The sequence below is a fragment of the Molossus molossus genome, unplaced genomic scaffold (genome assembly GCF_014108415.1).
Source record: "Molossus molossus isolate mMolMol1 unplaced genomic scaffold, mMolMol1.p scaffold_m16_p_21, whole genome shotgun sequence".
Classification (NCBI taxonomy): Eukaryota; Metazoa; Chordata; class Mammalia; order Chiroptera; family Molossidae; genus Molossus; species Molossus molossus.
Window position 1 is genome coordinate 13,550,527 of NW_023425357.1, and position 10,477 is coordinate 13,561,003.

Genomic DNA, 10,477 nt, shown 5'->3' on the forward strand with positions numbered 1-10,477 from the left:
TATTCATTCAACTAAATCAAAAATATCTATTGCCCTGGCCAGTTTGGCTCAGCAGTTAGAGCATCGGCCCACAGACCAAAGGGTCTCAGGTTCAATTCCCAGTCAAAAGCACATATCTGAGTTGTAGGTTAAATCCCCAGCCCTAGTTGGGGCCGTGCAGCAGGCAGCAATTGATGTGTCTCTCTCATGTTGATGTTTCTCTCTCTGTCTCTCTCTCTCCCTCCTTCCCTGCCATTCTACTTAAAAGTCAATGGAACCCTGGCCAGTTTGGCTCAGCTGTAGAGCATCAGCCCACAGAGCAAAGAGTCATGGGTTCGATTCTGGTCAAGGGAACGTACCTCAGCTGCAATTCATCCCTGACCCTGCTCAGGGTCATGTGAGAGGCAACCAGTTGATGTGTCCCTCTCACATCAACATTTATTTCTCTCTCTCCCTCTCACTCTATCTAAAGATAAATAGAAAAATATCCTCGGGTGAGGATTAAAAAAATAAAAATCAATGGAAAAATATCCTCAGGTGAGGATTAACAACAAATACACACACACACACACACACACACACACGTGCACACTGAGTACCCATAATATGCCAAGTTAGTGGTGCACAGTGGGGGATAAAAACACTTCTGTGCCTGTATGATAAATGTGAAAGTTGCAAGCAAAATGAAAATAGAATGTGTTAAAATGTCAAAAATAAACATACTATTGCAAGTTACACATTCATTTCTCATTTTCCTCTGTGGTTGTTCTCAGTCTTTCTTTTCACCCTTTGCAGCCTCTGCAGTCACTGACAGATGCCCCTTGTCCTTTCTTGTCTCCCTCTTACCCAGTGGGCTAGAGCTGATTTGTAGGCACCTGCAGACCTGATTGTTAAACATTTAGGAATTTGGCAAGCTGGTCATTAAACTGTCAGTGGCTTCAAAATCAGACACGACAGGAATATTTGCACCACGGTAATAGGCCAACATTACAAGGCATGGTTTGTTTATGCTGTTTTTCTGAAAAGCTGGTTTTCTAGCATATAACTGCTCCCATCTGTTTCTAGCAGAGAAACTTTACTTCATCAAGGAATATTCTAGTTCTTCCATAGCTATTCAGCCTCCCCCTGCTATACCTCAGCTCCCTCATGGGTGGCAGGAAATGGAGACTCTAAGCTATGTTGTACTGGGATGGGGAGAGAACAGAAGAGAGGAGGAGAAGAAAAAAGGTATAAAAAGGAAAGCAACAATGGAAGGAAAGAGATAGAAAAGAGAAGTAGGTATCTGTTGGGGGGGGGGCAGAGGGCAGGGTAGAAACACCATAGGGACCAGCCAAGACCTACCACACAATGTCCTCACAGGCAGTTGGGCCACTTCCCCACCTGGGGTCTGAAGATGGTCAGGTTGCCATGAGAAATGAGGAAACTACCTTCCCAAACTACCCTGAAGCAGGGTGGGGGTGGGGATCCATACAGCTGGACTCAGGAGGAAAGAGGGCTGGGGATCTGGACCAGTGGGGGCTGGGGGTCAGGATTCCTCAGTTTTTAACTGTTGGGCATCATTGGGGTCCTAGACTCCTGGATCTGAGGGAAGAGAAAGGGCTCAGGCTTCTGGGCCTTTAAGGTGGTGAGACTCAGAGGGTGGGTCCAGGCCTTATTTAGCAAGGCCCTCCATTCCCCACCCTTTCCTGGCTGCCTTAGGTGAGGGGAGATATAAAAGGGCTCAGTTTCCTGGAAGAAGAGCAGGAGCAAGAGAGTTCTGGCTGCCCTGACCATGAGCCCTGCCCTGCTGCCAGCCCTCCTGGGCCTCACCCTCCTACTGCCCAGTGAGTGAAAACCCCAGCTTGGGAGGGGATTTCCTGGGAGGATGGGCTAAGACGAATTTGCTTTTTCCATCTCAGGAGTGCAGGCCCTAACCTGTCAGTCAATAGCAGTGGATACTGTAATTAAAATATCAGAACTGCCCTTTCGATGGACAGCTGAGAAGGAGAAGCCTTGTGCAGATGGCTGGGGTTGCCAAGATGTGCTGATGCTCACTGAGAATGGTAAGAAAGGCCCCAGAGGCCCCAAGCCTGACTCCCACCATCACCTGTGCAGAGATGTCTCTCCTCCTGATCAGTCCTGCCTGCCTCTGTGTAAGTCTCAAAAGACTCCTTCCCCTCATACCAGTAGCTGTTTCCTCCCCAGCAGGAGCAAGCCCTCAGGTGCCCAATTGCTTCCTCTCAAGCCTCTCGAGCTTCTTTACCACCACAGCCACACACAGACCCTCCCTCTAGGACCCTGGAGTAATGATCCTCACCTGGCCTGCCTCCTTCTGTCATCTAGGACCCGAAGTGTACATAGTGGTCATCAAGGGCTGTACAAAGGAGAAAGATCATGAGGCCCGTGTCATCAAGCATAGGCAAGGCCCTGGCCTCTCAGTGACCTCCTACACCCGTGTGTGTCGCCAGAAGGACCTCTGCAATAACCTCTCCAGCACCTTCCCTGTCTGGACCCTGCCTCCTACTGCAGGTGCGGACAAGGAGGGAGAGGAGGAAAAGGAGAAGATGGGCTGTGGGGAGGAGGGGAGGTCAGAGGAACTGTTCCTTTAGAACCCCTCCCTCCCTCCCTCCCTCCCTCCCTCCCTCCCTCCCTCCCAGCCTGTCCACACTCTCCAGGATTCCCTCCCCTGGCACATCTTCTTCTAACAGTCCTGGGGCAGCAAAATGGACAGCTCCTCTGACTTCAACCCCACCTCAGACTCTGGCGATGGCCCCAACCTGGGCCATTCTCCTTTTTCTGTACTGTTGGGCTTGGTTCACTCATGTTTCATTTAGGGTTTTCGTGTTTCCTCTTCCAAAGTGCAATTGGCCAATTTTCCACGGTCCTTGTCTGTATCATAAACCGGGTTTGGGGGATGCTTTGCATATCTCTGCTCTTTGGGGTATCTTGTCTGCTTGGATTGTGTAGTGGAAGTTGTGGGTAAAATCTGCCCTGGTTTCTCCCAGGGCACCCCTTCTGTCTAGTCTCTGGTGCCCCTCCCAGATCTCATGCCCCCACTTGCTCTCTCCTTAATTACATGACCCCCAATTTGCTGCACCCAGGCCTACATGAGAGAAACCCAAGGAGGGCAAGTTGGGGAGGCTGGGGAGGTTGATTCCAGGGGCCACAAAAGCGGAGTAGATAGAGGCACCAGATCCGAATGCAGAGCGCACTCAGTTCTCCCTTCCTCTCTCTCACCTCCCAGTACCAGGATTCACGCGGTGCCCATTCTGCTTGTCTACGAAAGGCTGTGAATCTGTGACAAACGTGACCTGCCCCATTGGGCATACGCACTGCTACAACGGGGTCCTGCAGCTCCGGGGAGGTGAGCTGGGACATCGGGGTCCCTGCTGGCACTGAGGGTAGCTGGGACCTGGGGCTCAGAGGAGGTTGGGCATGGCTCCTCAGGGCTGGATGCTTCCAACGGTGGCATCTCATGCTCCCCCACTCTGCTTGGCCCCTTTCCACAGAAAGCATCCACACCAATCTGGCCGTTCGGGGATGCATGTCCCAAGCAGCCTGCAACCTGCTTAATGAAACTCGGAAAATCGGGTCCTTGTCTGTGAGTGAAAACTGTGATCCTAATGGTGAGTCCCATGCCCAGAAGGCGAGGTTGGGCCCTTTCCCACAACTTTGGGGTTACAGTGACCCTTGTGAAAGTCGGACATGCAAACACTTCCCACTAGCACTTGCAAATAATTTAGAAGTTTATTATTCAGGCATGAGCAAAGTAAAGGATTGTCCTGGTAGGAGCTTTGGGGTGAGCATGCCAGTAAGAGGTATCCAGTTGAATGGGAGGGAGAGGGCACTTGGTCCAGGGGACAGATATAGGACAGGAACCCACTAGTGGCTTTTTAAATGACACTGGGGTTGGCCAAATAATTGAGGACAGCTTATCTAGGTGGGAGGGAGTGGGGAGCAGGGAAGAAGGACAGAGGGGCGCACAGGGCTGGCTGCTCTGCATTCTACTTTATCCATTGTGTGCAGAACTGAGTATACAGTGTATGCTTCTCATGCTGGGAGTGACTCATTGCCTTCATTGTATTTCTCCACACTCCTGACCTTGGGTAGCCCTAGGTCTCTTCCCTCCCCTCTACCACCCCACTCTGCCCTCCTCCATCTCCCACCATGGTACTGGAGCACCCTAGCAGCCATGCTGCATAGGAAATAAGGTCAGAGAGAAAACCGAGGGTGCTTCAGGTGTGACAGGGACAGAAGACCCAAGCAGGGACACCGGAAGGGTTCCCACTCACCCATGCAAACCCAGCCCAACCAGCACACTGGGCAGATTGAGAATGACCTGGAGGATCTCAATAAGAAGCACCAAAGGCAGGGCGGAGAGTGGCAAGAGAGCCTTCCCTGTCTGAGACTCAGTTTTCTCATCTGCCCATGGCACCCAGTCCTTAAAGCTGCAAGGAGAAAGTTGAGTGAATTCAGCAAACATTCCTCTCTGTGCTTGGATCTCAAGGCCAGGCTGAGAGCCTTGAGGACAGGACCTGGAAGTCACTGACACCGAGGTTTCTAGCCTGAGGCAACACAAGGGCTAGGTCAAGATGGGAGGTGAGTTTGTGCAGGATTCCAGGGTCTCCGGTGGAGACTCCAGAAGACTCAGACCCCATGCCTGACCTACAGGGCCTCCAAGAGGAGGAGGGGAGACATCAAAGATGCATATGGTCACATGGCTGTGGTGAAGGGGGTCTGGGAGAGCTCCGAGGAGGAAGGTTCTAATGTCCTGGCGTGAGCGTAGTCAAGGAGGACTTCACGAGGAGGTGACTTGTGAGCTATGTCTTAAAGATTAGTTGCAGTTTATTAGTAGAAGAGGAAAAGGTAGAAGAAACAGCATGTGCAAAGGCCTGGTGGTGGGAATAAGCCCATTTTTTTCAAGAAGGGCTCCTTGTCTCTGCCTGAGAAGGTCACATCAAGAGGATGGGGTGCAGCTAGGACTGGGGGGAGAATGCCAGTTTTTCAGGTAGACAAAGTGGATGTGGGCGACCTCAGGAGAGCTATTACGAGCAGAAGGAACAGTGGTGCAAGCCCCAGGAGGCAGGAAATGACCTGGCATGTCTTGAAAATAAATATTGGTAGGAGAGAGAAGAGGAAAATTGGGGAACCTGATGGTGGGTCAAGTAGCTGCAACACCAGACTGAGGGGTTAGCCTTTCTCCTGAGGGCACAGGAGCCATAGAAGGGAGGGACAGTCTGAGTCTCTCCTTTTGATTAATTCTGTTTAATTGTCTGGCTCTTATCTCTGGGACTAGGTGACATTCATAATCCAGAAGGTATTCCTGAAACAAATCAAATGTAACCCATGCCACCCACTATAACACACAGACACACAGCATACAATGCATACAACAGACACAACCGCACTTACCATGCCACATGCACACTGCACACCACATGTCTCCTTACACCTGACACACACCACAAACCTCATACACCATGCACCATACAACACACAGGCCACACAACACAGCACATACCACGTACACCATACACACATACCACACATCACATACCACACACACTACACACCATACATACCATATATATATCACCCACCCACATACATACACTTCCCCACATACCATACACATACTCTACACAAACCATACAAATGTCACGCAAAACACAGCTACTGTACCACAAGTGAATTTTCCCAGTATATAAACTTATTCTGTTAGCTTTCAATAGTGGAGTCAGAACTTGGGGGATGCGTTTGCCTCCCCTGATTCAGTTCTGGTCAGCAGTTTAACAAATATTTACTGAGCAATGGCAAGGTCAGGCATCAACAGGATGTCATTGAGAGAGAAGGCTATTGCAGGGTGACAGACATCTGCAAAAAACTGCGGCTGAAAGACGGCTGGGTGCAAGAGCAGATTGCCCAAATAGGCCATGGCAAGAGCCCATTGATGTAGAACCAAAGGGCTGGAATGCGAATGGCCTTGACTGCCCCTACCAAGGGACTGGTCAGTGGTCCCAGTGAGAGCAGTAGGTCGGCACAGTCAGGGAGAGCACAGCAGTTAAGAGTCTAATGTCTGAACCCAATTGATGTGGGTCCTGGCTGGGTTCTGCCACTGAACCGACTTTGGAGGATCACCACTTCTTTGAGCCTCTTTCACCAAATTCAAGGAGAAGAGAATGATTTGAGGCATTCCAGAGGAGGGGAGCATATGCAAAAGTCCTGGGGTGGGTGGGTGCCTGCTGCATGTTCAAGGAAGAACCCAGAGGCCAGTGTGGCTCCAAGCAGTGTGTTCAAAAGAGAGCAGAGTAGGAGATGTGGATGGAGAGGTAGCACCTTTGAGAACATTTTAAGAACTTAACATTTTATTCTGAGTTGCGTGGGGACCTATTAAATCTTCTGAGTAGAGGGCCCTGGCCGGTTTGGCTCAGCAATTGGAGCATCTGGCCTGCGGACCAGAGAGTCCCAGGTTTGGTTCCCGCTAGGGGCACGTACCAAAAATAAAAAATAAAATAAATAAATAAATCTTCTGAGTAGAGGGATGACATGAATCAACTTACCTTTCTTTTTTTTTTTAACCTCACCCAAGGACATTTCTGCATTTATCTTCAGATAGAGCAGGAGGGAGAGAGAGAGAGAAACATAGAGTGGTTGCCACCCACACAACCCCAACCGGGGCAGGGACAAACTGCAACCGAGGTACATACCCTTAGTGGGAACTGAACCCGGGCCTCTCTGGTCTGTGGGCTGATGCTCTAATCACTGAGCCAAACCGGCCAGGGCTCAACTTACCTCTCATGAGGATCCTTCTGGCTACTAGGTAAAGACTAGAGTAAGGGTGAGGTGGAAGTGGGGGAGGTGACCTCCCGGGAGACTCAGGAGGAAGCAGGTGAGAACCAACAGGATCTTGGACCCTAGTGGAAACAGCAGAGGTAATGAGAAGTGGTCAGGTTCTGGGGGTATTTTGCAGCTTAAGCCAACAGGATATCCTGATGGGTGCAACATGGGGTGTAAGAGAATTGTTAAGAATGACAGCAATGTTCTCAACTTACTCAGTTGCAAGACAGGATTGACCAAGATGTAAAAGGTGGGGACAGGGAGAGCAGGGGCCAGGCTAGGAGAAAGGCAGCATGAGCCATGATGTTGTGGTCTCTGAAGTGGGGAAAATGAGTGATCCTCCTTCGTGGGGTTGTTTTGAAGGTTACCTATGTTGGTAGATGCTGCGTCGTCATCCCTGGAGTTTCTGCATCATGGGACACACCCCTGCTGGTGATGTGATGGCCTTAAGTGAAGGTCTAGGCTCCTGATTTTCAGACTGGACTCCTGAGGGACTCAGAGGCCAGGGTAGCTGAGGATGGTCATCAATTACCATCTTTCCCATCACTCAACGCAAGGTGCCCAGCTCTGCTAATTGGTAGCAGTGGGACACTGGGAAAGCTACTTCACAATTCTTCTGCCTCTGTTTTCCATCTTGAAAATGAGGAGGAGGAGGAGGATAACACCACCTACTTTGGGGCTCATTATGAAAAAATGAGGTAATCCAGATGCGGGAGCTCCCTTGAGACATTTAAATGGGCTAATCTATGGAAAGAAATCACAACGGCCAGGTACATAGTAAATGTTCAGTACACACTAGAAATTGGTTTCTCAGTTATGAGAATATAAGGTGTCAGTCTACACTTTTTGTCCAAATGAGGACCTTGAGGCCCAGCGAGGGAAGTAGAGGTTGGCTCAGGTTAAGGAGGAGTCATCTGTCTCTCTCACACCCCAAAGGAAGAGAAGCCTTCAAGGGATGTTGAGAAAGGTCCCTGTAGATGTTCGAGAAGGGATGGTGTAAAGAATGAGGGTGGGGCTCAGACTTCAAAGGTCTCTACCAAACCTGAGATCAAGGGACTGTGTCCAGGTTACCTGGAGTGTGACTCAAGAACATGATCACCTTCCCAAGCAAGGGACCTGGAGCGACAGACATGACTTATCCCCCGGCTTATACAGACCCTGGTAATTTCTTCTCCCCAGCTTTTCTGACCTGTCGACGGGGGACCATGATTAAGATGCAACCAAACCTGTCTCAGAACCAGGTGCAATGGAATGCACTTTCAACTGTGGTGTGTGATTTAAAGGAGGTGTGTCAGGAGACACTTCTGCTCGTAGATGTAGGTACGTGGGCTGTGCCACAGGACAGGACTGCTACACATTATCCTGGGTCCCCTGCCCTGGATTCTGTCCCCTGAACTTTCTGCCTGATTCTCCCCATGCCTGGAGTACTGTACCTCACTCTTTCTGCATCTTGGGTTCCTCTTGTGAAAAATGGGGGCTAGGTGCTGGCAGTACCAGTACCTACTGAGGATATGTTCGATGGTCAGTGCAAAGGTCTGATAACTGCGTTGGTATACGTTAACATCAGTGACTTTGTCTGAGCCTCACAGAGCACCTGTTGTGTGCCAGGCACTGTAGATCCCATTGGGTCTGTCTTCCTGCAGCCTTACACGCCAGTGAGGACACAGAAAATCCAGCAGAGAAAGGAGATAGGGAGAGTGAGGTGAAGGTTACAACTTGAAAAACAGGATTTCAGGGGAGGCTCTACTGAGAAGATAATGTTTGGGCAAGAAGTGAGAGGCGATAGAGCTGGGGGGAGGACCCGGGCTCAGGCTCCAGTCTTTGCCCCACCTGCAATGACCTCTGATCTTGTACTCAAGGAACCTACTTTCAACCCTCTGACTGCTAAGCATCCAGGAATTGCTGGCTCCTATCTCCCTCAGAACCTCCCCTTCCCCAGTCCAGCTGTCACTCTCTCCCGCCGCAGGACCTAGATCACTCATACTGGGGAGCAAAGGCTGCAGCAAGACTAAGACACAGAGTTCCAAGACTGTCTCCATCCACTCGGGACCCCCTGGAGTGATCATCTCCTCCTATGCCCATTTCTGCTCCTCCAACATGTGCAACAACGCCAGCAGCAGCAGAGTCCTAGTGGACTCCCTCCCTCGTTCAGGTATGGGAGCCCAGAGGGATGGGGTAGACCAGAGACATGGAGAGATGGAGCCCCAGAGACACAGAGACTCTGGGCTCAAGGAGGGTGGCTACGCTGGGAGCAGAGCTGTGCACCCCAACCTTCTTTTTGCTCCCCAGCTCCCCCTCCCCCAGGATACCTGCATTGTCCTGTCTGTGTGCAAATAGGTGGATTCTGTACAAGCTCTATTAATTTCACATGCCCTAATGGTACCACTCATTGTTATGACGGCCTAATCAGTCTCAATGGAGGTGAGTGCTAAAGGCCAGGTCTCAAGGATGAAAGGATTGGCGGCCTGGATTCACTGGTGCTGCAGTGGGAGGGTGCTTGAGGCCCTGGCTCATGGGTTTGAGGGTGGAGTGGGCTGGGGACTCAGATTTCTAGATCTGAGCATGGAGAGGCCTAAGAGCCTGAACTCCTGGTCTGAGGGGAGGGGATTGTAAGGTTTGGGATTTGTGGATCATAGGAATCTAAGTGGGTACTACTTTGAGACCCCTCTGAGTCAGTATTCACTCTCTAGGTGGGCTGTCCTCTGCATTTGGTATTCAGGGCTGCATAGCCCAACCTACCAACTCCTTGTTGAGCCGCACCAAAAATATTGGGGAGTTCTTCGTAGATGAGTACTCTGAGGATGAGAAAGAAGACCTCCTAAGCAGGGCTGCTCCCACCCACTACCTGGCTGGAGTGATGGGCCTGGGGCTATCCCTAGCCCTTTGGTTTGGGATGACCTCCCTGCTGATTCCATTTCCTTGTGATTTTTCTCCCCTGCTGACCCCCTAAATCCAACCCTTCCTCTGACCTCATAACCAAACACTGAGTTGTTTTCTCCTCTTCTCCATGAATTCTCATCCACATGCACACCCACACACTTGGTGACCTGATAACATCTGGAAGGGCCTGGGAGCAGCTGCACTGGTACTGTGGCCACATATATCTGATAAATAAAGACATCACTTTTTTTTTCCCTAGTGCTGGGGTTTCTTTGTGGGAGGGGAGGGCAGGACACCCAGCGATCTGGTGTGAGGGAGGAGAGGAATCTGGTGAGAGCTTCACCTCTCAGGCCTGTCCTTCACTGGTCTGGGTGGCAGTGGATCCTTCGGGGTGCTGCAGTCTCAGGTATTTGAGCATCACTGTGACCTGGGAGGTGAAGGTGCACTTCAGCCAATGAGGCTTCACTTAGGAGTCAGTTTCGCTGCACAAACAAGGGCTTCATCATGCTTGACTCACTTGACATATGGGTTTGTGTGAAGGTGAGCAGCAAGACGGTGTGCACAGTTTCCTGAAGCTGATGTCACAGTGTCTGTTATCATCCTGGACCTGAAAGACAGAAGAGAAGTCATCACCGTTACTAGAATCACCAGAGAGGCAGGTGGCAGGCTTAGGGGGCTGCCTGATAGGAGCTCTGATGTCAGGCTGAGTAATCATCCAGCCCACAGCAACACTACAGGGAGGGAGCTGGGGAACTGGTGGCCCAGCGTCACTCAGTGTCCACCCTCTGGGCTCCTGTCTGGG

The 10,477-nt window shown here is 50.8% G+C and overlaps 1 protein-coding gene across 1 annotated transcript; it reads left to right on the plus strand.

Annotated features, from left to right (window-relative positions):
• The first annotated feature begins 1,538 nt into the window (after positions 1-1,538).
• On the plus strand, positions 1,539-9,908 carry CD177 (CD177 molecule). The gene is made up of 8 exons (XM_036273945.1): positions 1,539-1,802; positions 1,878-2,021; positions 2,302-2,487; positions 3,203-3,322; positions 3,468-3,584; positions 7,975-8,115; positions 8,762-8,947; positions 9,085-9,908. The coding sequence occupies exons 1-8, from the start codon at positions 1,751-1,753 to the stop codon at positions 9,225-9,227; spliced, it is 1,089 nt and encodes a 362-aa protein (XP_036129838.1). The 5' UTR covers positions 1,539-1,750; the 3' UTR covers positions 9,228-9,908.
• The last annotated feature ends 569 nt before the right edge of the window (positions 9,909-10,477 follow it).

Excerpts from the sequence above, each read along its gene's own strand:
- CD177 (XM_036273945.1), top strand. The coding sequence starts at position 1,751 with ATGAGCCCTGCCCTGCTGCCAGCCCTCCTGGGCCTCACCCTCCTACTG. Across the intron at positions 3,323-3,467 it reads GGTCCTGCAGCTCCGGGGAG|AAAGCATCCACACCAATCTG; the intron begins GTGAGCTGGGAC and ends CCCTTTCCACAG. Across the intron at positions 3,585-7,974 it reads TGAAAACTGTGATCCTAATG|CTTTTCTGACCTGTCGACGG; the intron begins GTGAGTCCCATG and ends TCTTCTCCCCAG.